The sequence below is a fragment of the Lates calcarifer genome, linkage group LG5 (assembly GCF_001640805.2).
Source record: "Lates calcarifer isolate ASB-BC8 linkage group LG5, TLL_Latcal_v3, whole genome shotgun sequence".
Lineage (NCBI taxonomy): Eukaryota > Metazoa > Chordata > Actinopteri > Centropomidae > Lates > Lates calcarifer.
Window position 1 is genome coordinate 1,665,138 of NC_066837.1, and position 26,470 is coordinate 1,691,607.

The 26,470-nt window shown below is 40.5% G+C and overlaps 3 protein-coding genes across 3 annotated transcripts; all 3 read right to left on the bottom strand.

Annotated features, from left to right (window-relative positions):
* Positions 1–598: 598 nt before the first annotated feature.
* On the bottom strand, positions 599–6,671 carry b3gnt2a (UDP-GlcNAc:betaGal beta-1,3-N-acetylglucosaminyltransferase 2a). Its single transcript, XM_018675070.2, has 3 exons — positions 6,059–6,671; positions 4,385–4,516; positions 599–3,081 (listed from the first exon to the last, which is right to left on the bottom strand). Exon 3 carries the CDS (start codon positions 3,079–3,081, stop codon positions 1,858–1,860), a length of 1,224 nt encoding a protein of 407 aa, XP_018530586.1. The 5' UTR covers positions 4,385–4,516; positions 6,059–6,671; the 3' UTR covers positions 599–1,857.
* Positions 6,672–7,678: 1,007 nt separating this feature from the next.
* commd1 (copper metabolism (Murr1) domain containing 1) lies at positions 7,679–15,705 on the bottom strand. The gene is made up of 3 exons (XM_018675072.2): positions 15,505–15,705; positions 14,207–14,497; positions 7,679–9,573 (listed from the first exon to the last, which is right to left on the bottom strand). Exons 1-3 carry the CDS (start codon positions 15,676–15,678, stop codon positions 9,466–9,468), a joined length of 573 nt encoding a protein of 190 aa, XP_018530588.1. The 5' UTR covers positions 15,679–15,705; the 3' UTR covers positions 7,679–9,465.
* Positions 15,706–23,674: 7,969 nt separating this feature from the next.
* LOC108882530 (uncharacterized) lies at positions 23,675–25,783 on the bottom strand. Its single transcript, XM_018675067.2, has 4 exons — positions 25,658–25,783; positions 25,517–25,557; positions 25,323–25,438; positions 23,675–24,822 (listed from the first exon to the last, which is right to left on the bottom strand). The coding sequence occupies exons 2-4, from the start codon at positions 25,520–25,522 to the stop codon at positions 24,270–24,272; spliced, it is 675 nt and encodes a 224-aa protein (XP_018530583.1). The 5' UTR covers positions 25,523–25,557; positions 25,658–25,783; the 3' UTR covers positions 23,675–24,269.
* Between the last annotated feature and the right edge of the window lie 687 nt (positions 25,784–26,470).

Genomic DNA, 26,470 nt, shown 5'->3' on the forward strand with positions numbered 1-26,470 from the left:
AATTGAAGTGTAAAATAACAAAAGAATAAGTAATAGAATTAAATATATTTCATCTTTATCAAAACTTTATTTATACAAAAAACACAATTCAACAAACAAAGACACAAAAAGAAGATAATCTAGATTTTTACTCATAGGGGAAAAAACTATTTGGACAAAGACGACATGATTCAGTCTGTACATTAAAGAAAAATCTGTTTCATGTGAACCAAACTTGTTTTATTGCTTCTTTAGATAAACACAAATACAAACACACAGGATAAATGCCCAGTAACAGCAACAACATTACAGCTGGGATGTTTAAAAAACAATGAACACAGATCATGAAATTAGAGAATCTGTGGAAATCTGTTGTTCTCTGTTACAGTTCTGTAACATAAAGATCAGTTTTTAAAATACATGGTGCACTGGCTGCACACCATGTAAACCTGACGTGTCTGGAAGAAATAGAGTAAAGACAGATATGCAACTGAAGAAGAATAAGACTACGCTTCTAATTGCGGTCCTCTCAGGCCATGTCAGGACACAAGTAATACTGTCTCAGCTTAGACTGATGACTTTCAGTGACTGAACATCTAAAAAAAAAGTCAGTGCTCTAGAACATATGTTGTAGACTGTATTATCACTGTGTAATTGTCTCTTTTTGGGATTTTTTTGCTTTTATCAGTGACAGAAGACAGATGATGGGAAATGAAGGAGAGAGCAATGACCCTGTTGGATTTCAGCTGCACATGTTGTCTGCTTTTGAGCCGAAGTTACACAGTCCCGCTTTAAAACCCCACTAATCAATATTTTCTTCTTAACAATGAATCTAATAAAGATGTGTTATAAGGTATTGACTGAGCTTTTCAGCCTCTTGATTTTTCTGCAGTTTTGGTTTAATCTCACAGCTCTCGTCAGGCTTGTTTCCAGCTGCAGGCAGATGTTTTCAGATAATGATCGGACACCTCTACAACTGAAAGAATGGGTTAATAATTCTTCCAGTCTGTCATAAAACTATGAACCACTGTTCCTCCCCATTTAGATATTCCCCTCCTATTCTCCTCTATAGTCTTCAGCAACCTGAGTTAACAAAATCATGCTGATACCTTTCAAATTTACACTCCCTTTGGTGCCAGATTCCCTCTTGTCACTCAACTGCAGCTCAGCACAGGAACACTAGAAATGAAAAGAGGGAATTTTGTACTAAAAAGGATGATCTTTTGAAGACAACCACTTGGTGGATGAAGCATCTGATTAACTTTTAAGTGTGGATTTTATCTCCAATCATTCACACTTGAATGGGATTATATCCAGTATGAACAGGAGGAATGATTACATCAAGCAAAAACTGTTTCAGTGCTCAATATGACAGACTTGTGTCTGACCTTTAGATCTCAGAACATCTCACTTAGAGCTAAATGCAACAAAAGTACCTGAAAACAAAAACAAAACAAATGGAAGTCCATCATTCAAGGTAAATAAGTGTTAAGTGCTCATGTTTGCAAGCCCTAAACATGGGAGTCTTTCCAAATGCAATCCTCCAAACTACCACACCCTAACATGTGCCTGCTACATACTTTGTATGTGCCGTGTTAGCATGCATGCACAGACCTTGGACTTTGGTTTCTGAGGTATCCTGTGCACATGCTATCTTGTTAACATTAGCAGCAGTGTGGGGTAATATTTGCCAATTATGCAGAGGATTAAAAAATAACGTTTCAGAGCACTGATTCAGCACATAGAAAGAAAACAAATACAGTAAATTACTGTAAAATACTAACAAAGAGGTTTAGCTTGGATTCAAGGATTGAACATGATTCAAAAAGTTGTTGAAAAATTTAAAACTTCAGCAGTGCAAACAGTCATTGAAGGTGTTCACTGGCATTCCAGCTCAGGATGGACGATCCACGGCCAGATTGTCAGCATCTCCTGTGGCGTCCGGCTGTGAACCAGCATCAAGTTCCTGTAGATGCAGGTGTTGTACCTGTACTTCTCCTCAATGTCAAAAGTCCTGAAGCCAGTGTGCTTCTCAGGAACCACACCCAGCTTCTTCAGACACATCCCCGTGTAGACGTCGTCAATGGGATACAAGACCACCTGTTGGGATATCTTGTAAAGGCGTAGAGCTAAATCTCCAGAGTACAGGTATCCTCCACCACCGGCGTAGGGCGGGTACTGCCCCACAAACACACTCTCTGGGATGAAGTACTTCAGTTTTTTGTCTCTGTGTGGACCTGCGTTATTGATAACATCACCTATGAACAGATCCTTCGCCTTGACCTCTGACAAACCTTCCAGGAGGTCGATGATTCGCAAAGTGTTGACGAAGACATCATCGTCACCCTTGAGGACATACTGGGCGTGGGGACAGTTTTGGCTGAACCACTCCAGGAAGAGGACCTCCTTCAAGGTGAGGTTGAAGAAGGTGTCCCTGTAGTCCCACTGGAGGAGGTCTTTGTGATGTTTCGCCTCGTGGCCCAGCATTCCCAACAGGTTTGGGAAGTGGTCTACCGGCAAGGTGTTGCCGAGCAGGAACACTGTCTTCACAGTCCGATTGGTAAAGACGCCTGCTCGTCCCCACGTCTCGCGGATAGCCTGGCGACGGTCAAAATGTGGGATCAGTGACTTGACCACCAACAGCAGAAAGGGTTTTTCATCACAGATGTGGGGCTGGTTTATCATCATGGGGTATGTCCTGCAGCGCATGTACAAAAGAAAATCCTGGAAACGCTGTGGCAGGGTGTTGTAGTCCGAGATTTGCATGGGGACTCTGTAGTCCTGTTCGCAGGGGTTGAGTGGCCCGGTGTCGTTCAGCCAATCAGGCAACACGATGATGGGGTTGCTGGAGAGCGCAGAGTTGATGATGGGGTTGTAGATGAAGTCCAGGCGCTGCTGCTCCTTGTTCCAGAACGATTTGCTCAGCACCTGTTGGTGCCAAAACCTCTTTGATGGGATTCGAACCACATGGCGTCCACTTTTGTCATGCCCAAGGTTCCACAACATGCCGATCAGCACGCAGATGAAGATGTTGACCATCATCATCACGTAGAGCGCCCTTGCTTTCCTGCGGGCCACAGGCATGTTGCCTCCCCTCTGCATCTACACACAAAACAAGAGGTTTTTCTTCACAAAATAATCACAGAAAGTCAACAAGAACAGGCATAAATCTGCAGTGTTATGGCCTCAGCAGGCGGACTTACAACAAAACGAGGATATAAAGGAACATTAGGAAACATAGAGGCAGCTCAGTTGACCCTAAAGTCTTCAGCAAGGAATTTTTTAAAGCAGGTCAACGGGAAGCTTGGCTTCTCCCCGTTTGCTCTCAGGAGCTCAGACCGGCTGCACACAAGTCCGCATTTTCATCCCTAATCCTGCAGGAATGGACCCGTGAACATTTTTTTCCTCCCTCCCCTCCTTATTCCCTCCTCCTCTTCCTCCAGCAACAACTGACAGGAATCACACGTTTCCAATTCAGCCGTGCACATGACGCCGGTTTACAGTTGATGTCATTGTCCACTGACTGCACATGCAGAAAAACATGTACATGTTAATAACCCTACTTTTCAAATCCAGTATGAGGTTAATGACACGGTGACGCAATTCAAATCAAGGTTTTCAACTAGTTTTACTGAAACATGCAGAAAATTTCCACCATTGAAATTAAAAGACTCACCACTTGATGTCACTGTTGTCACCTGAAATAACATTTAACCTTTTATAGCAAATACAGCGTGGCTTCTTTTTATCAGGGCACAGGAAAGTGAGTTTCTTTGACCTTAGCTAGCTATTTTTGCGGAGCTCAAAAAAGAACTGACAACTGAAACACAAAGATGTTGGCTCATAGCAAGAAACACTATGGAAAGCTTCTTTCTTTCTTAAGTTACTGGTCACAAAAATTCAAAAACATTGTAATCATGCAGGAAAATGTTTTGATTACTCAATCTGTTTATGCCCTTGCAGTTTAGATGGTTCAGGTCTCCGGGGTGCAGCTAGTTTTATGTAAGTGACACAGGGTGTTGGCTTTCTGCCTGGTTTTCAGTCCAAGAACAGCCACTATCAGACAAATGAAACACCCATTTTATCAGAGGTTACTCTGGAAATACATAAATAACTGCTCTAACAGTAACTGTACTGTATGATCTGATAAACTGAAAGTAAACACTGTAGTAAAGATGCAGTCTAATCCAACAGTCCTGGAATAAATCATGAATCTTGTATTGTTCAGTTTTTGCCAAAACAGCTTCAGGAAGCTGTTGCTCCAACTTTATGGTGATTTTAGTGGCTATAGTTTGTGGTGCTGTTGACTTACTTTGTTTAAACCTGAAGTGTGCTGCTTCCTTATTTTTCCTTTATTCGTTTTTATCAACTTGTCTTGTACAGTATCACTTCATATCCTACATACCTGTGTGAGTGGTGGGGAGATGATTGGTCAGTGGGGTCTGGTGAAAACCCAGACCTCTCCTGTCCTCGTGTGGATCAGCTCCAGGATGGAGAAGGTTGTTTCTGTTGCTGTTGTTGTCATTTGTGGAGCCATCTGCAATTAAACAAACAAACAAAAAAAAACTTACTTTCTTTATCATCAGAACAAAACAAACAGTGGAACATTTTATAAATCTGAGGCAGACAACATCTGTGATGATATTACTCTCTTCCTCCATCGTGACTGGCAGTTTGTGATAATTAAATATAAAACATATATCAGTGACCAGTTTTCTATTTATACTGACAACTTCTTCTATGTATTTTGAGGAAACTTAAATCATCATTTTATATCATGATGTAAAATCATATTGCCCTGGTTATCAACCTTTGCAGGTCACCTTTACACACCTTTAGACGGATACGCCAGAGGCAGAACAAACACTTGTCAAACATCAAAGGTGAGATAAAAGTTCAATAAAGTTCAATGTAATCTAATTTACTGCCTCACATTAAGCCTGACCATGGGTGATTTCATAGTTCAGAGGTCGAGTTCTGCCTGGTGTGTTCATGTCTTAATCTGCAGAGCTGTTAGTCAACCTTAACTGCTAATGCTGTTGATGTAAACAGGCGAAGAATAACTGGATTTGAACAAGGAGCAAATGGATTGTGTTGTAATCAGAGGTTGTTCGGTTTCCTGCTAAAAGAAAACTGACCACTGTAGTTTATGGTAAACAAGAAGGAAAGTTTTATCAGTATAATGAAAACACTAAAACATAAAAACACTCTCCAGCTCTTCCTCGTGTTGTAACACTGTCTGGCTCCGGTATCTCAGTATCTCATACACAATTTAATTAGCAGTAAAACTGAGATGATGGGTTTCTGTTTACACGATTGAATCATTGTGTCTTTGTGTTCGCTGTTTTCGCTCTGTGGTCTGTGGTCCACAGGAAAAACGCTTAAAGTCTTTGAAACACCTAAGGACCCACCTTTATATCAGGTAATAATGTGGCGAGGTTCACTTTCCTTCATCACTTATCTTTTTAAAAAAAATCTAACTTCATGACAACAATTTTTTTTTTACTACAGCTGAACCGACAGTATTAGCCGTATCATCCTTTCTCAACCCAACCGGTCGAGGCAGATGGTCGACCACCCTAAGTCCGGTTCCGCTTGAGGTTTCTGCCTCTTAAAGGGAAGTTTTTCGTCTTCACTGTCGCTTCTCATGGTGGGAATTGTTGGGCCGCTCTTTGTAAACATATTCATATAAAGAGTACGGTCGAGACTTGCTTTATATAAGTGCCTTGTGATAACTTCTGTTGTGATTCGGCGCTAGTTGAATAAACAAGAACCAATAATAGTTTCCTCTGTAAACGGTGAAGCTAACATTTATTAGATAGAAGTGAAAACAGGAACAAACTGTAAAGGAGTGATCAGGTACATGCTACAAACCTCTAAACTAAGCTTAGAATATTTTTCTACAATGTTTTGAAGGTCGTGAATACACGATGGGTCCATTCAGAAATATTCTAGGTTACATTGAGTCTACAGAAGCGGAGTAAACAGTCTGTTTGAGTTTCTACACATTCCCCCAATCAGCACCATGAAACACACCGTGTAAAGTCCACACTGTCACTTTATTGACGGACAAACAAACCTTTCAGACCGGCTCCTTCAGTCCTCGCGGTGAAATAACAGGGAAGTCAACAGGTTCCTTCTCCTGACCCAAAGCGCCTTCCTCATTCTCCAGGTGGCGCGTCTTGGAGATCCGGACGCGGGGCAATCCTCATCAAAACATCTTCTGCGTGAAGCCGGACTGTTGGTCAGTCTTTAAACGGACATTAATGTTACACCCTCTCCTCTCTGAAGGAAGAAACGTGCAGCAGGAGTGAGAGTCTTCCCTGTGTGGAGCGCGCAGTGACTCCTCCCTCACTTTGACTGGAGAATCCTGCAGGGGCGGGTTCAGGGTTTTTTTGGGGGCCCTGAGCTCAACAGCCTGGGAACCATACCATCTCACTCCATCCTCAAGGGTAAAAATCTTGGTTGAAGTTTAAAGTTGTCACCATCCTTGAACATATTATTGAATATAAATTAGTTACAATTCAACCTACCCACTTGTGGTCGAAAATCCTGTTTCCTGGTCCAACTTCTCTGAGTCCGAGTGCTGTGTCCCCAGATCTGAGCTCAAAAAACTATTCAGTGTCTATGAGTTTAACATAGTTTTTCTTGCTATGAGTCCACATCTTTGTGTTTCAGTTGTCAGTCCTTTTCTGTGGTCCCAGAAAATAGCTAGCTAAGGTCATCTACTGTCACCTTAGCAGGGTGAAGATAGTTAGCTAAGGCCAGTTTTATTTGCCTTAGCTGGGCATCACAGAAAAGGACAACCAAAACATGAAGATGTGGACTTCTAGCAAAAGACATGCTGTAAAACCCATAACTTATATCAGGGGTACCCACATTTACCAGCAGGTGCTATCGTTTTTGTCAATGGAGTCCGGTAGTGATAGTGATGTTTCTGGTTAAACTAAAAGGACCTTACTCTTTAATAAGGACATACTTTAATGTGGACAATCATTTACACCCAAAAAATGGGTAAATAAGGCTAAAAAACATCAGAGTTTTCCTTTAAGCCAAAGTTAGAATTGATAGCATCATTTCTCCAGACTGGACAAACTACATAACAACACATATCAGATTATATCCTTTTTTGTCTACAGTAAATTCACTGTAGAAATGTAAATATCAGCTGCTTCCTTCCACTGTTGTGGTGCCGCTGGACAGAAGCCACATAATTACAGCTATTTTAACCTTTGACCCCTCAGGCTTCCCCCAGATCTCATCCTCAGACTCTCTGTTTCATGATCAAATGTCTCAGTGAAATCTGGTTGACAACAGCATGACGCCAGATTATCGCTGCTGTTTTTCTGTTTGTGAATTTCCCTCGGGATGAATAAAGTATTTATCTGTCTATCTTTAGCTCTGCTGGTTTTAGGCTGACTGAGACCCAACAAGATGTGACATTTTATCCCATAGAATTAAATATTTAGGCCCATTTATTTATTTATTCTACTTTAGTAATGTGCATTTATTTTTCCTGTTTGAGTTAATAACCGTGTCCAGAAAATGTGTAAAACTGGTTTGCTGGATACCACCCATGGATGTATTCAGTAGCACCTGGGCTACTGAGACTACAGGAGGTGAAAAGGGACAAACAGAGCAGCAGGAACACATAAAGCTGTAAAACAAGCAAAGTGATGAGGTGTCATTCAAAGTCTGATCATGATCATCACTGGGGTTTATTACAAAGCAGTTAGGACAAAGACAAGGAAATATTTACACTGAGCAGTTTTCTATATGATTCTCTTCACTTCTCAATTTCTAAAACTCACCAAACAAAACTTCAGAGAGAAATATCTCCACACGCTGAAGCTTTACTCTGCAAGTACTGACAAATCTCAAAGGAAAAATATACTATTGTTATGTTTAAGGCGGTCAAACAGTAAAACTCAAACTTGTGTTAGGTTGTAAGTACAGTCTTGTAGCCTGAAGGCAGAGCTGTGACCTGAACCAGGTTTATACAGTTCAAACTTTACTGACTTTTTTCTTAATCTTTTTTAATCAAGCTGAAATCAGCCTTTTACTGCATGTCAGATATCTTGTCAGTGTCACCCACCTCTACAGTAATGTGGCCTCCTCACTGCCCACAGGAAATACTCATTGAAAGTAATAACAATACAAACTTAAGTGAGGTTATTTATCCCCCTGGACAGGTGTGGAGAATTCAACTGCATTTAGTTTATTAAAAGACACTAAAACTGAACCTAATAAATGTCTTAAAGCTGTGGTGTCACACTCTAGTAGTCAAGTGCTGATGTTCTGCAGGTTTTTGTTCCTCTAAAAAATTAATGAGCCACGAATGATCTGTACGTCTACCTGACACCAGGTGGGCTCAGGGGCGGAGTTTGACACCTCTGTCTTAAAAGGACAGGATTATCTAAATTCTTTATTGAGGATACACCTGACAACACCCACTGATGGCAGTAACAAGCTAGTCTTTATCAGCCTAACCTGGACTTTGTCAGCTGTACTTGGCCTCCTCTGTGACCTATATTCTTATGTTAGCTTGCTAAAATGCTGACTGAATGTTGCACTGAATTAAAGTGAACTGAATATTTGAGAGACACGCTAACCTTTAACCTTTAACACATTCATGTACTAATGTTAGCATTATAGTTACCAAGTTAGCATTCAAGGAGGGTGTATTAGTGAAGCTAAATGCTTATGTTAACATGCTAACTGACTGGCATAGGCTACTGGATATTTGAGTGACAAGCTAACATTTAGCTCGCCAAATGCTAATTGTTAGCATTAGCTATTAAGGTAGCATTGGAAAAGGGTGATAGCACAAAACAGAATCAGTAGTAGTGGATTATACTTTGAGCTAAATGCTAATATTGGCCTGATAACATGCTAAATGAATGTTAAACTGAATGGAATATTTGAGTGACAAGTAAACATTTAGCATGTTCTCCTGTTAAGTTAGCATTAGCTACTTAGCATCATGGATGTATTATTAAACCTTATACATCCAAGCTTAGCATTCGAGGAGGGTGATAGCAACACAAAATCTGTATTAGTGGATTATACTTTGAGCTAAACACTAACATTAACTACAGTGTGCATGTTCAGAAATATGTTAAAAAGAACTGAATGGAAAATTAAGCTTGCGAACATTTTATGCTAATATGGAAGCTTCTGTTTTCTTTGAATTATGGTTGGTAAACAGAATGTTTGGTCCATCAATGAGTCAGATGCTTCAGATTCATATGGGAACATGTCTGAATGAAGCCAAGTTGTATCTTGAAATGCATGTGTCTGATCATATGTCTGTAGGCAGATGCCAAAGCCATGTTGGATCCATTCTGGCAAACAAAGGTCTGAACAGCGTCCGTTTCATTGCGATGCTGTTGAACGAGATGAAACAGATCTGATAGGACAGAGACAGTTAGAGTCCAGTCACGGCTCAGTGTTTCTCTGCCGTCTGAGATAAACTCTCACAGTGTTTTAGGTGCGGTGAACGATCCTGTCGATACTCTCCTGGATGTCGGCCATCTTCTTCAGCATCTGGTTGACGCTGGCTTCATCAAACTCCAGACACACAAACTCTGAGTCCTGAGACAGAAGGGAGAAGGAAGACGTTTTATTATGTAGGGTGCAGACAGTGGGAATTCAGTTTAGTAGCTATAACAAGGAAGCAGCTCTAATGAGATCAGTATCACATGGTTGGTCAGTCGGTCCAACTGTTTGGTCCAGACACTCAACCTCAATGACTCAGACTTGAATCAGACTGTTGTTTGGTGACTGATGCTGCGTTCCAGTTGTACTCAGAAGTTAGAATTTCTCAGTTCCTAGTCTGAAGTTTCAACTGGACCGCCGCCTAAAGTTGGATTTCCAACTTGGAAAGTTGGAGTTTTAATCTGTGGGCATGTTGCTATGTATGAGCAAAATACCACGTAGAGCATTGTTTCCAACTGGTATTGCTAACAGCTAGCAATGATAATGGCTAGAAATGGTTCACATTGATTACATGTTTTCTGACCAGTTCTGAATGGCTATTTAAGAACGTTCTGCTGTGTTTGGATTAAAATCTAATGTTAACAACAGAGGTGTTCTTCAGGCGGAGCATATTTGTTTTGGATTTGTCTATACTTCGGAACAGCAACTACGAGTGTCTCTGTTTTTACGACTTCTCACTCCCAGTTCCAACTTCTGATGAAGACCTGAGGTTTAGTGATTCGACTATGAAAAACAACAGCATGAGCTCTTGTCGCTGACCTGCACTGTGTTCATTACATGCTAATTAAAATTGAATGAAGTCTCCTCCAGCTTTAATAAATGGGGAATCCCATCTGCCCTGTCTTTGTTTCCTCTGACTGTCCTAAAGAATGGATGTCACATCGCGATATTCCCTCTCCTTCTGTTTCCATGGCCACAGCTGTTGTTTCTATCCAGTGTCTATTGTTCGGGTAGAACCATATCTCTTAGCACACAGCCTGAGACATTAGTGTAATGAGTGAACAGACGCAAATATAAAAATATCTGAATAAAACAGATGCATGTCTCTCTGACCATAAAGAGCATACGAACAGGCAGATGGTTTTTATGTTACTAAAAGTCTTTGGTTTTGGATTCCACGACATAGTTTTAACAAATTTAAGGTTGCAACTAATGATTATTTTCATTATCAATTAAACTGTCTGTCACAGAGAGCTGAACACTACAGTTACAGCAGAAATAAGCAGAAATATTTTGGCCTGATTTCTAGTCTGAAGATGAAGAAAACCGGCTTCGTCCGCGGGGATGAAGGGCATCGCGTCACCCAGCTCCTCTGGGATTTCAGAATTGAAGGACACCTTGATGGTTAATGCTACACATCCACCTCCTCCAGCCACCTCTGCAGCCTTCAGGCTTCTATTGGCTATAATTAGATTTGAATTGAATGGACTCTAATAATAGTAGTGTGTGCATCCTATGGTAATTCAGTGTCATACAGACTGTAGTGAGAGTCTACTGATCTGCTTTCTCTGAGCTTCAGATTGGGTTATGATACTGATCAGTGATTTTTATTAAGTACACTCTGATACTTGGTAACGGCCCAGTTGTAGGAGTGTTATTAAGATAAAACATTTGTAAATATGTGGAATAGAATTAAAAAACACTCCAAAAATATCTTGATAAGCGAGAATTACTACCTCCTGGTTGTACGCCACCACAAACCAGTCCAGTCGCAGGTAATAAGTGCGTGAATTTTTGAGTTATGGCTAAAAAAAAACAAAACATGTTTGACCCTTGACCACAAAAATGTAAACCGTGAACATTTCAATCGAGGTGAACATTTATGCCAAATGTGGCGACATTCCCTCAAAGCTTTCCTGAGATATTGTGTTCACAAGGTCAAAAACATCTTAGTGTCTTGTTTTAGTGAGGTGAAGTTTTCTTCTGTGGCTCTGAACTGAAGACAAACTGGAGGAAGTCGTGGAGGTATGTAGAAAAACAGGCCAGGCTTCTCTCCACACTAGATGATTATAGTACTCTGAGAGAGCATTGGGAGCCACGTTAAAGGGGCATTCTACCTATTTTACACAAGAAGAAAGGTCTCTGAATCTCAGCTTCTGAAAAAGTCCTATGTGGTGCTGGTGTAATGTTTCAGTCTACTAGAGATCTTTGTCATTGCTCAATTAAAATTGCTGGAAGCTGCTAGTTCAGTGTTAAGAACTGATTCAGGAAAAAATCTGGTACAGTTGAACTGCTCCTACATCAATGTTCCTATCCTAACTTAAGATGGGAAATGTGTTTTACACAAGCTTCCTAACCTCTCCTGACTTTAGGAGAGCTGTTAGTCTGTCCTAACTTTCACTTTTACACCACTGAGCTAACCTGTTTAATCCATACGACTGCTCTTTGATTGCTTTAACACAGCCAACAAAATTTCATCAGGTGGAACTCATTTCACTGAGTGGCTTATGCCAGACCCTATTGATGGCCATTTGATGACAAAACAATTGTTAGTAGATAGAGTCTTCCCTGGGCCGTGATCCTGCAGTTATCTGAGCAGCTACGATTAGCTTTGGAGAGGGCGACTCGACAACATGGTGCTCTCCTAGCATAAGAGACAGACATTAACAGTTGATAACCACAGTTGGATTGAGTGTTTAGGATTTCCTGACCTGAGATGAGATGAAATAAGATAAGACAGCATTTCTGGAAAAAATCTGATCTAAGTTTCTGTTGTACAGCCCCTGGACGCCACCTTGGCTGTAAAAGTCAGAAAATCTCAACCTCTGCTGCTTCCATTTGGACCGTTCTTTAAGGAAAAACTCCTACAACTTTACATGAATACTGCTCTAAATCTCTGCAGTAACACAGAGAGAAGACTGGCTGAAAAAGCTTCCAATGTGTCACTGCCAGATAGAAGCATCATTGTTGTTGATGCAAATGTAATCTCTTCAGGCAGTAAAACTGTTATTGCTGCAGGTTAGAGCCAAAGCAGAAGATGTAGAAACCAGCCCAGGGACAAACAGGATCAAGCCTCCAGACAGCAGGGCTGAGGGAAGCTGACCCCTGACCTGCACTGGCTTCAGCTCCATGGTGGAGGTCTGCAAACAGTAGATAATCCACTCGGTACATCTGGACACTGAATATGTAATTTCTGATTTTTCCTAACAAACAGAACTCCAAAAAAAAAAGACACTCAGCTGCATCAGAAACATGGACATGATCAGAGGTAAACAACCTCTAGACCAGTCAATCATACGCAGCATCGTTGGAAAATAAAAACCCATCTACATGATCCAGGTCTGCAGCAGCAGGACTAAAGGTCTTCAGTCATCATCGTGGATTTAGTTTTTTTTTTTTCAGAAGCCAAAACTGAAACTGAAAGGTTTCTTAGAACCTTTGCAACGGACAAAACAACCCTGCACATAGTGTTTTTTTTTTCCAACCACACTCACTCAGAACCTGTGTTGTCAACTGAAATCAGAGTGAAACTGTCAAGCTAAACACAGCTGCACTGTTGTGGTTTGCTGGTTTTTCCACTCTGTTGGCCAATTTCATTTTGTGACTCACCTGCAAAAGAATGTACCTCATCGTACATACAGTAGGGTTGGTGCTAATTAGACTTTAGTGCAACAGAAACAGAAATACTGACGTGTAGTTTGGTCTGAGATAAAACAGGAAGTGGCTAAACACCAAAACCTGTTTGAAGGTATTCAACAACACAATGATCTTTACCATAAGTCTAAGCTCCCTGTTGACCTGCTCTACTCAGTCTAAGTCCTTTGCTGTATTTGTTCCACTAAAATGGATTTTGTTTTGAAATGAAGGTCGCCATATCACCAGTAGCTCTGCCTCATCCTCTGGGAAAAGCTCTGAAACTGTTTTCAGCTCAGGACCCAGATCGAGTAAATTTAGCCTCCTCATGGGACCGAGGTTTATTAAAATCAACCAATAATCCGGTCACATCTAGAATCAGGACTCTGCTGTACTGGAATCTGTCTTCAACACTGGGTTGTGTGTAAACACAGCTGAAATCACAGCACAGCCGTCGTGTGGTGATTTTGTCAGACAGTTATAAAACCTGGATTTTAGCAGAGCAGCAGCTCGGAGGTGACAGCTGCGTTTGAATCACTGTATCAAATGCAAATCAGAATCAGCTTTAGTTGGAATTTCTGAGAACAGAGAGCAGGAAAGAGGGAAAGTGGTAAAGAGCTGAAACAGACCGAGACCAGACGAAATGAAAATACACGATGGTCCAGCCATTCCAAGGCAAGTAACACAGAGTTGGTTAATTCCTATAAATATCTGTGGATTTTGATTGATGACAATCTCACTTTTAAACCACATGTGCAGCCGCTGGTTTCTCTTTTGTTGTAAAAAAGCAACTTGTTGCCGCCACTTTTTAAAATCTGTACTGGGCTATGGTGATGTCCTATATATGCAAACCTCTGCCCAGTGCCTGTCTATACTTGATACAGTTCACCACACTTCTCTGAGGTTCATTACCACTGTAAGGATGTCCTGCTCTGCACTCTGTCACTGGTACACCTTTATATGGCAAATTTGGGCCTACTCCCATTATATTTATTATACTTACATTTTGACATGTGGCTTCCTTGTGTTTGTTCTTTTGTTTTGAGTTTGTCTCCTGCTGTATTTTCTGTCTTAATCTCAATAGGACTCTAAAGTTAAATGAATTAAATACACAGTATATACAGTCACTGGAGAAAACACTGGGTGTGGGTCTCACCTGTCTGTCCCTGCCCAGTTCCAGCTCCACCAGGGCGACCGGGCCGCTGTGACCCGCGTCCCCCCGGCCGGCCGCCGTCTGGAGGTCCACCCTCCAGGAGAGGCCCCTGAGCCCGGGCTCCCAGCGGCTCTGAGCCAGCAGGCTCTCCCTGACCCGCGCCCGCTGGCTCTTCCAGAAGCGAGAGAGGGCGGCGGCCTGTTCGGCGTTCACGCCGCCGCTGCCCTGCTTCCTGGTCTGAGCTGTGAGGAAGGCCTCCAGCTGGGCATGGTCCATGTCTGCTGTGGCGATAGACTGATGGAGGAGAGGAGGAAAACAATATTCAGCCTACTGTTTGTACACAATCAGAAAAAAACAACTACTTTCTTGATCTGTTCATGTTGTTTGAATTATTTCTTGTTAAAAATCTCTCTAAAATACAGTTTTAATCTTAATTAAACTTCTCCTTAGTTAAATAAAGCCAAAGAGAAAATTAAATGTTATTCTGAGGTTGATCTCAGTGCAGATCACTGTCAGCTGGAACTGGAATAATGTTTATGTGTTAGTGCTGCCCCCTGCTGACAAAAGCTGAGACAAACAGGAATCTCTCGAATCAGTCCGAAAACCAGGATTTATATACACCTGATATTTACCTGAAAACCTTTACAGAGCTGATTTTAACAAACTGTGGATTAAGCTTCAGTTCTAGTTGCATCTCCTTGTTGATATTAGCGACTTTATATTTCATATTGAACCTGTTTTAACCTCAGCAACACGGTTCTGGGTTCAAACATGTGTGGGACCCGCCTAATACTGTGCAGGTCCCCCTCATTAGATCTCTCTGGGGATGTCCTCTGGATCTTTTGGGGCCTGTAGGTTGGTGGGGCCTCCATGGATCTGAATTGTTCTGGATCATCCCACAGATGCTGCAACAAATTGGGATCTGGGGAGTTTGGAGGTCAGGTCAACACCTTAGGTCCTTTGTCGTGTTCCTCGAGACATTTCTGAGCAGGTTTTGTGTCGTGATGGGGGAGGCCCCTGCCATTGGGGAGTGCTGGTTGGTCCACAACCATGTTTAGGTGGGTGGTACGTGTCAAAGTAACATCCAGGTGAGTGAAGGACCCAGGATTTCCCAGCAGGACATTGTGTTGTTGTTGGTTTTACTATTATGGCTGATCACATATGACTGTACATACAAACTGAAGCAGATATTATAGAGACTACACACATTTATGTCCAATAAACTGATCTTTATGATTCCATAAGTTAAAATAAAAGTATAGTTTTTAGGTTGCTGCTCTTATACACGACTGTTTTCTTACCTTTATGAGTCCTTTCATTTTCTCGTGTAAAGCCGTGAACTCCTCCTGCGACAGTTCGGGGTACAGTTCATTCTTCAGCAGCTCCTCTGTGATCTCCGTGTTGTTATAATACACTTTCTGAGCTATTCCATTCAACAGACCGCTCAGAGACTTCGTCGCATCCACATCCGCCATGTTGCCTTGTCAATGTGGTCACATGACGCAGCGGATGGACCATGTCACGTGAAGTCCGGCACAACACGGCATTGTGGGAGCTGTAGTTTTACCGTATCAGAAACATGTTTCCCCATGTATTTCTCACAAATATCGCTTGCTAATACAAATAAATAAATTAATAATAAAGTACTATTAAATACTGCATGTGCTGGTGCAATATAATATAATATGTGCTTCTCAATTAATAAGCATTTTACTGGCATCCTTGATTTTATCATAAGTCATCTGTTTTTCCCTATGGATAATTCAAAGCCAATTTTTTTGGGGGAAAAAAAATCTGTTTTGAAGATATTTCCAGTTTAATTATCTATCTATATAAGAAAAAATACAATAAAAACGCATAATAAAATATTATATTCCCCAAAATATCCACCAAATTAATTTACAATCAGGTTAATTCCTTCATGTTAGTGTTATATTTCAATATTATTTCATATATTTGCGGCTATGGTTCAGAGGAAGAAGACGCCGAAACTTCCGGTCGCCATCTTTGTTCTAAACCGTTTACTATCGGACAGCGGCTACGTATTTACTTTCTCCTGTTAACGGTTGACTTGTGTTTCCGTTGGATTAAGGTCATCAGAGATCACGGAAATATCATCAAAACAGGAAGGTAAGTGCTCTCAAACGACCTGTGGGTTTTTTAGGTTGGTTTGGTGATTATTACCAGGTAAGGAACCGTGATTAGCTTGATTACCTAACGTTTAGTAAGAGACACCTGCGTTGTGTTGCTTCTAAACTGTTGGAACCTCCATTATTTTACTCTGATTATTATTATTTTCTTGTCTGCTGTTTGATCCACTGTTAGTTAATAATAATAATAATAATAATATTAATTGAGCTTCAGTAAACATAGACACAGTTAAAGACTGGTCTTCATCTTAATATTTCCCAACTCTCTGTATTTAAGGAAATGTGATTGTATTAATAAGTTTTAGACTGTTGTGATTTTCATTAGCTACAACTTCTCTTCAGCCCCTGAGCTGATGCAGATTTGTGCTTTATTTAATAGATAACATCTTTTCCTTAGTCATCCTGCTGTACCACAAAGAGCTGAGGCTGATTTGAGAGCAAAAGGAGGAACTACCCAGTGTTAATGAGGTTCCTAATAAAGTGCTCATTGAGTGCATATTTCACTGCATTTTTAGGCAGAGTATCTGGATTATTGTAGTTCCCTACAGGTTAATATGTTTAATACATGGTCTAACTTTCTGATGAAGATTTTTTTAATCATCTTTTTAAAGTTATAATTAATGGAAAGACCTTTAAATGTGGGTTAAAAGCCACAGTGGTCCTGGATGTATAATAAAAATATGATTTCACTCATCATTGTTTGTCTTTAATGTAGATGAAGATCATCCACTGGACAGTTTGTCTTGTCTTCAGCCTTTTGAAATCGTGGGATTCAACCACCGGAGACCAGACAGAAAGCGCCACACTGTGAGTGTCTTTACCCAGATTAACTTTGTAGCTCTGTGTGTTCCTGTGAGTTACCATTCACCTGTTCATATGAGGATGTCAATAACTGTTATACAATAGACATTATAACAAAACAATAGAGCTACTATTTATTTTACGATGTGCCAGAGTCAGCCAAATGTTCTTTTATGTGTGAATAACCTTAGATCAAATTTGTATATCTCATATTGTCGGTACATGAACATTTATTTAAAAAAAGTTCAATGGCAGACATAATGACAGCAACAATACTGATGCTTCTTTACTGTGTAAGCTGACCTAACCACGAGTCAGTGGATTTGGTCATGGAAATCAAAGACGTTCCTCCTTTTGTTCTCAAATCAGCCTCAGTTCTTTGTGGCAGGTGCTTGGCCAGTTTGGATTGCAAAGACTCAAAATGGTTCTCTTTTATCATTCATTTATGGAGTACGTATTTGATAAGAACAAACTCTGTTGGCATGATTGCAGGTCAAAAACACAGTATGACTCTGCTTTGTGAGTCCTGAGTGGCAGGGAAAGGTCATGCAATCCCCAGTGATGTATCGCTCTGTTTATAGTGAATCTGAGTTGTTACAATGAGGACGGAGGTATAGGGTACCACCACTGGAGGGTTCCTCCAGCCCTTTTTGACTTGAGTAAATATCAACAAATCTAACTTAATTTTAGCTAGTTAAATCTACCTTTACATTTCTTCTGCCTCTTTGTCTCTGCCTTCTCTCTCTCCCTCTCACTTCAACTCTGTCTCTACTTCCTGTAACCCTTGTTCCAAACTAAGAGCCCTCTGTAGAGTTGTGCAGACATGAAGTTGTCATCTTGGTTATAGCTCAGTTATGAAATCTGACCTCCTGCCAGGCTGCCCACAGCATCGTTGACTGGTTTGAACACCAGTATTTTCATCTTTACCTGTGTGCGTTCCCATGTCGAGCATGTAAACCAGTACGTGCTCACGACATATATTCATGATATACGGCACAAAAGCAAAACTCAGTTTTGGATTCTTAGAAATGCAGTTTCTTGATGTTTGTGATAGCTTGTACACTTTCCTAGAAAACTGAACGTACTTCTGCAATTCTTCTTCTATGAATTGAGTTTAAATAGAATTTTTTTTAAAAAAGACTGAACTGTGGCCTGCACAGTTTAAAGTGTACTCAAACAGATAATAACAATGAAAGAAATGATTGACACACCGACAAACCAAACTTTATGCTGAGCCAAGCTTTATTCAGAAAGTACAGATCATCAGAAGAACAGGATATAAGTACTAATGATACTAAGGACAGCACAACTTAATAATGTAAATAAAGAACATTACTGTAATTTGGAAACAAAATGAAAGTTAATAAATGTTTCCTCATTAGCTAAATCGCAGAATGCCAATTCTCTCTTTCACTGAAGGAAAAGCACTTAAGTCATATTCCCTGTGGTTGGGCTCTAATTTACAGGTCACATTTTTTCAGATGGTGAGACAAATAATGAGTTACTATGTTTTTTTAAGTCCATATGTTTTAGTTGACTGCGCTTATTTGGACTAATGTTGAACTGTGTATTTACCCCGGGTGAATTAAGGAAAAAAAAAAGACAGACAATATCATCAACCTTATCCTTTTGACTGCTTGAATCCTTTTAGTATCAAGGCCAAAACTCATTTGGAGGTTGGCAATCAAAATTCCCAAGAAGGGACTCGTAAAATTGGAAAGAAGCAAGTGCATTTTATTAAGGGTATCATTTTCTCTCAGTACTGCTACTAACCTTAGAAGAGTCATTGTAGTCCCCAACCTCTACGCTTGCCCCTTTTACCTTTGCTTTTGCGCCCTCTTTTAGGCTTACTCCAACTTCCGCCCTTACCCCTTTTTCCACCTTTGCCCCTTCCTCTTTGCTTAGGCCTTTTTCGAACCTTGCCACCTTTGTTACGCCTGCCGCCTCCTCTCTGCTTGCTGCTTCCTCTCTGCTTGCTGCTTCCTCTCTGCTTGCTGCCTCCTCTACGCTTGCAGCCTCTTTTACGCCCTTTGCACCTGCTGAGTTGTCCAGATCCCTCCCCCCTTCTGCGCCCTCCACTTTCTCCACCTGTGCCTATTTGAAGGCCTAGTCCTGGGCCTGTACCTATTTGTAGGCCTAGTCCTGAGCCTGTGCCTATTTGTAGGCCTAGTCCTGGGCCTGTACCTATTTGTAGGCCTAGTCCTGGTCCTGTATTTGTGCCTCCTGATTCAGGTGCAGTTGTTTCCCCTCCTGTGTTTGCAACACATGAGGGTGTAACATCTCCACCTATGGAGCAGCTGGTGCACTGGAAATCATCATCACCAGGTTCATAGCAACGGAATATGTTGTCAAGTCCGAAGTTTGGAAATCGTAAGTTGTTTAAACAATTGGGCCTTTCGCGACATGCCTGCGGTAGTAACATCGGCTACGTTAGAAAACACAAATGCATAAGCCACTCCAGTTCTGAGTGATGTCATTAATCTTGGCAGCGATACGGTTTTCATTTGCATTTGTACATGTTGGACCACAGGGGGATTCTACAGAGTAGATGATGAGGAAATTACCCTGACTGCTTTTAATAAAAGGTTGTATGTTTTCTAGAACACGTGACAGTGCCCCTGATTGTGTCGCTGCAATCACCCTGGAGCCTTGGTAAACCCGCCCCTGTGAAACAGTTTGTGTCACTTTGTCTGCTGGGTCGCCCTGAAGGACTTGCTGAAGGTTGCTTGGGTCTTGGTTCTGTGGGACATTCACGGCCAGACTGAAGGTGTCGCCTAGTGCATACCTGCCAAAGGAAAATACATGAATTTTTAACAAGTACCTTTGTGTGATATAAGGTATACTGTGGGTGAAAAGAAGATTTAATTATGTTGTCAGATTTGCTTAGTCAAATCTAAAGCCCCTGTGGTGACCTAGCCTGAGAGAAATTCTTCGTGGTCATGAGACAACAACCAGGATAGAGACTTCACACTCTGGCATATTTGAACCTGGGCCTATTCCCGTGTGTAAACATGTTTGATAGGGACGAAAATCTTTGGAATTGGTACAGTATTAAGCAAGAATGCTGTACTCACTGTACTGCTAAACAGCTGCTGCAATACGTCAGCAATACATGCTTGTTTTTGTCACTTTTGTCACAGGCACAGCAACAGAATCTTTTGAACTTCGGTCAAAACTTTTTAGAATATAAGCTCTTAGTTAGCTCAAAAGAAAGCTTTGCTGCAAAAAAGAACTTTGTCACACTTTTATTTTGTAGACGGAAGGAAGGAAGTGATTTTCTTGGCCTGTGGGCCGCCTGTTGAAGGTTGGCGGATGGAAATGTGTTCATAGATCGAGTTTAAGTGATGGACAGGGCACAGGATTCTTTAGGTTTCTTTTCACATCAAGAGTTTTGAATGTTGCGATTCTGTTACCAAGACTTTATGGTAGGAACTTTAAATTACTACCTGGCTGTTTTTCTGAAAGCAATGGCTTCTTTCTAGATTTGACTAAAGTCAATAAATTAGATTCAGAGTGACAGTGTTTTAGGACTCACTGATTCTTGATGCCTTCTATGATATTGGCGAGCCAAGTCTGGTCCATAGCAGCCAGACTGGGTTCAGCAGACAGGAAGAAGACCAGCGCCACAGCCATCAGGCGTAGACCAGCCATCTGCACACAGATTAGATTTAATAATAGAGTGGGTTTAACACACAATATTGTCACAAGTATGTCACAAAATGTAAAATCTAAAGAAACAGTCGATCACGTTGACCACACTGAACCCATTTAACACAACATAAGACACCATTTCAAATATTTCTACAAAGACTGAATCACTTGAGATGATAGATAAATAACTCACCTTCATGTCTGTCGCCAGCAGGATCTACTGGTTCTAACGCCCTACAAAACAAATAGACATTAATATTTGAATTTCTAGAAAAGTTTAGAAATCTGTTAACAGAAATCTGAACACAAAGCACACAAAACCAACGTATCAAAAGTTAGATTAGTTGATGAACAAAATTACACAAAAATAATGTGACAATATGACATGAGGTATCTTTAGGTTTTTGACTGTTAATCAGCAAAAAAAAAATCAAGCTGTAAGCCTAGGCTTTAGAAACTTGTGATGTTACTTGCAGCTGTAGTCCATTTTACCCCGAGGAGCGAAAATTAGCACCTTTTATTTCATTACCTGTTTTGACAGTGGAAGTTGTCTGATTGATGCTCTGAAGCCGGTCAGTCCTCTTGTGTTCAAGGGAGTGTGTAGCTGCAGTGAACACTGTCAGGAGGAAGTGGTTTTATTTTTTATAGAAGACAGAGAGACCACGGCCAACCCTCTCACAGTTGCACTATGACCTTATTTGACCAAATCTATCAAAAAGTAGGAGGAGGAAGATTAGAAAAAGGAGTAAATTAAAATATAAGAAGACGCTAAGGCATAATGTTGCTATTAATATTTATGCAAAAGACACTGGTCCACTGTGTTAACAAGTATAGTAAACCCTATTTAAACCATCATTTAGAAAAACTTACCCCTTGCTTTACTTAATTTCTTTTTTCACAGCTTTCAACCACATCTCACCACCAATTTGTGGTTGAATTAAAAAAACAAACAAACTTCAAGCTCTAGTCTTGGCTTTGAATATAAATGATAATTAGTTATCCAATCAGCCAATCATGTGGCAGCAGTGCAGTGAATAAAATCATACAGGCAGACGGGCTAGTTTGAGTATTTCTGAACATGCTGATGTCCTGGGATTGTCACAGTCTCTGGAATTTTTACTCAGAAAAAGATCCAGTGAGCAGCAGGTCTGTGGAGGGGAACACCTTGCTGACGAGAGAGGTCAGAGGAGAATGGTCAGACTGGTTGGAGCTGACTGAAAGGCTACGGTAACTCACATTCATATACTCCAGAGAGGATCGTATGTACAAGACAGTTCCTCATTCTCTGTCTGCCTTTGTACTACAGCCTACAAACATAAACTACAGCAGTGGGCCCACACTGAGTCATGTTTACTGTCGCACTCTCAAAGAGCTTAGTCATTAAGAGTTAAAGATAAAATGAAGACTTCTTCTCAGTGGATGACTTGCAGAGTCACCTCAAAACCAAAATCTTCCTTTTTCTTAATCTTGCCCCTCCATGTATTCATGAGAACCATGAACAGTGTGCACGTGAAACAGTAAATTCACGGGTACATACCAATGGCAGCTATCACACTTGAGCTTTTCAAATCAGTTGTTCGTTCACACAGTCCAGTGGTGTAGGTGGTGTGATCCTCACCAGTTCTGAATGAACTGAAGCAGAAGAACCAGTTTGTTTGAACCTCTCCAGTGTTCATTTTGTCAGCTATTTTTTCATTTAGTCAGGTTGCTTTCACACTCACCTTTTTGGGGTTGGACCTTCTGACTTTTCAGTTTGGTGCCTTGGACCATGGTCAGGACCGAAAACACCAAAATTTGGTCTGACCAAAAGATGTGGTCCTGGTCCCAGATCAGACTTGGATGATTTGGACTGTTGGACTAATTACAGAAAGCTGAATTAGGCTTGTCAGGCATTAAACAATAGAAGAAAAATAACAACTTATTGCCTAATACAGAATAGTATATAATATGTGTAAAGAATATGTAGACTCAGTTGAGCTCATTAGACCTGGTGAAGTAAAGGAAATTCAACACTTTGGCTCCCTCCAGTGGCACCATCTAAAAAGATATCCTGGCAGACGGCAGTGCTCACTGCAGTTCACCTAAAACCCACAGATCCCAATGATGAATGGGTTTGAAGAACACACTCTGTTAGGTTCATAGTTCTACCAACACATGTGACCATCTGTGTAATTTATAAGATGCTGTAATCACTCAACAATGTAATATGTAGATGACACAATGAAATCCATTAATGAAATATAAAATAAGTGGGGAATTTATATTCTGAGCCCTTGTAATATCAATCATGTAGTAATATTAGTAGTAGTAGTACAAACTAGAAGTATAATGTTACCAGTGGAGTCAGGAGAGTAAGTCACACACTAACCACAACTTCAGAATTATTTCTGCTTATTATATTTTGGAAAATTGACAACAATAAAAGTTTGCAGAATTATTCATTAGTAGTGTCTGTCTGTGATGAGGTTATTGATTTACAGACAACTATCACTGAACTGCTTTGATAATAACAGGAATTTTAAAACATTATGATTCTCAGTTCTGGAGTTAGAAATCCGAGTGGAAGTGGATTTAATTAAATCCAAACTTGTCAGAAAAATGAATACTTGAAGAAACATTGGTGTGATTAGAACTATCTAAACTGACAGAAACCATCTTTGGGGAAAATGATTTGATGTGTACTTTGATGTTTTAGTTTGGCCCATGACCCATCCACTAACACAGAGCCACTGGTGTTTATGAACTATACAGCAGCCAGCCACCAGGGGGCGACAGATCTCTTGGCTTCACTTTTAACCTGTGGAAACTAGTCAGACAACAGCACTGTTTTTAATGGGTTCCCATCCCAAATGACTGACACAGAGCAGAATGAATGCTGAGTCAAGCTTTAATTACACAGAGCAGAGGATTTGATAATGTTTACAGAAGAACAGAAAGCAATGAAGTAAATATGTGTTTAATTGGTTTAGCTAAATGACATAAATACCAAAATTTGAATTGTTAGGTTCAGCCGTCACATTTCCAGTGTTGTTTTGTTTTAACTGTCGACAGTCCAGCATTGGAAACAAAGATACTAAGACACAGATGTGGAGATGAAATAAACCAAGCAGATGTTTTTTGTTTTAAATTCACCAGATTCACTGATTGACCACTAAATCTTTAGTCTCCCTTGTTGTTGGGATTTTTAAACTTGTAATTTATGTAGCTGCATATTTTATTCTTTGATCACTTTGTTTGGAAAGAGCAGATAAATACACATAAACCTCCTATTATCCTGACACACATGAAAATATCTGTTAAAAGAACACAGTTTGCATGATTCCTGCTGTACTGAAGGCAGTTATTTAACACAGCTATAGAACAATGCTATAGAAAAAGTTAATAGTATGAAAAGAAAGCACAGATTATTTCTTTGGAGCACAAGTAATATTTCTTGTGTTGAGTCTCACTACTCTGATATCTACTCAGTTAACAACACACTGTTCTACATAGGACGCTCCATTGAAGCAGTTGATGCATTGGTAATCTTGATTCTGTGGTTTGTAACAACGGTATACGTTGTTGTGACCAACTGCAGAGTTCCCCAGCTGATTGAGGGCCTCAATAGTTTTTTCCCTGGGAATGGGTGTACCGCTACTGGTCTGGTCAAACACTTTGGAGAACACAAAGACGTGTTCGCTCCAATTGGGGATGATTTCATTAATCTTAGGTATGATAGTGTATTTACTTTTTGGGTTCATACAGTGTCCATCACATGGGGAGTAGAAAGAGTAGAAGATTAGATATTTGCCATCCTTCATGTTAATTAAGTTGTTCATATTCTTCAGAACATAAACCTCTGCATGAACGTTTTTGTAAGGCTTTGCAGCAACCATCTTGCTGTCGTCTACAAACACTGAATTCTGCGCTAATTTCTCAGCAACATCGCTGGCAGCGGCAAAAAACTCATCGAGCCTGTTCAAGTCCTGGTTCACTGGGGTGTTCACAGCCACACTGACCTGGTAATTTATTTGATACCTGTCAGAAGAAACAGATACACAGAATGTGACAGAGTATCATTAGAGTATGGATATGAAGACAACAGTGGATTGAAGAATGTCTTTAGTATTTTCAGTAATTAACCTTCATAATCAGTATTCACTGTGGAGCCACAGCTCAGTAGAAATGAAGGAAAAGGAGTTCAAAACCAACAATAACAATGTTGCATCACTTCAACAGCCAAGTACGAGGAAACAAAGTACAAGGAAACAAATTTACTTAGTAGGTGTGCCACAACTTGACAGTTATCAACAGGCGAGAAAAGAGACGGCGGTTGACTAGCTTATTATTAGCTTTGTGAGTGATACCAGTGTGAAATGTGAACACAGATGTGTGAAAGACATTTCTGGTAAAAGTGAAATGAGTTCATATCAGCATCAAGTGATCTGGTCAAAGCCTCCTCTCTTACAATGGTGTAAAACAGCTCTCTGTGTAACTACATGTCTGTATTAGTTAGACTTCCCAGAGGAGACACTCACCTGTCTACCATGAACTTTACAATCTTAGCAAGGTCGTCCCTGTTCACAGCAGTAACACTGTCTCCAGCAGACAGGAAGAAAACCAGGGCCACAGTCATCCAGCACAGACCAGCCATCTGCACACAGATCAGGTTTAATGATACAGTGGTTTTAACACAGTAATGTAATACCAGTATGCTAGATAAATAACTCACCTTCATTTCTGTTGTCAGCAGGATCTATTTGTTCTCCCACCCTACAGAAACAATCAGCCATTAATATTTGTATTTCTAGTTGTTTTCATTGTCATCAAACTCATTGCGTTTAATTTATAGGTTACCTTTCTATTTCATTACCTGTTTTGACAGTGGAAGTTGTCTGATTGATGCTCTGAAGCCGTCAGTCCTCTTGTGTTCAGGGGAGTGTGTAGCTGCAGTGAACACTGTCAGGAGGAAGTGGTTTTATTTTTATAGAGGAGAGAGAGACAATGGCCAACCCTCTCACAGTTGCACTATGACCATATTTGACCAAATCTATCAAAAAGTAGGAGGAGGAAGATTAGAAAAAGGAGTCACAGAGACATTTAGGCATAACCTCATGTTGTGTTATTATCATTGATGCAAAAGCACTGAGCACTAAACACTGTTCCACCATGTTAACACATACTCACTTTACAGTACATCTCACATATCAGGATGTTTCTGTCTGTTTAAGAATAAGTGGAAAATATAGTAAACTTTTTTATTTAAACCATCACTGAAAAATAAAAATCTCACCTCATGCTCCACTTAATCTTTTTCAGCCACATCTCACTGTTTATGGTTGGAAGCTCTTGTCTCGACTTTAAATATAAATTGTAAAACCATACCTCCACTGAGCACTTTATTAGGAACGCCTGTGCACGTCCTTATTCAAGCAAGGTACAAAATCATGCAGATACAACTCAGGAGCTTCAGTTAACATTCACCCTTTTCCCCATCAGCCCACTCAGACAGGCTGATTTGAGAATTTCTGTACATGCTGAGCTCCTGGAATTTTCACAGTCTCTGTAGTTTTTACTCAGGGAAACACCTTTTTGATGAGAGAGGTCAGAGGAGAATGGTCAGACTGGTTGGAGCTGACAGAAACTGTGGTGAGCAGAGAAGCTTCTCAGAATAAACAACACATCC

Excerpts from the sequence above, each read along its gene's own strand:
- LOC108882530 (XM_018675067.2), bottom strand. Across the intron at positions 24,823-25,322 it reads GTAAAGTTCATGGTAGACAG|GTATCAAATAAATTACCAGG; the intron begins GTGAGTGTCTCC and ends TTCTTCTGACAG.
- b3gnt2a (XM_018675070.2), bottom strand. The coding sequence starts at position 3,081 with ATGCAGAGGGGAGGCAACATGCCTGTGGCCCGCAGGAAAGCAAGGGCG.
- commd1 (XM_018675072.2), bottom strand. The coding sequence starts at position 15,678 with ATGGCGGATGTGGATGCGACGAAGTCTCTGAGCGGTCTGTTGAATGGA. Across the intron at positions 14,498-15,504 it reads AAATGAAAGGACTCATAAAG|TCTATCGCCACAGCAGACAT; the intron begins GTAAGAAAACAG and ends CTCCTCCATCAG. Across the intron at positions 9,574-14,206 it reads AACTGGGCAGGGACAGACAG|GACTCAGAGTTTGTGTGTCT; the intron begins GTGAGACCCACA and ends CTTCTGTCTCAG.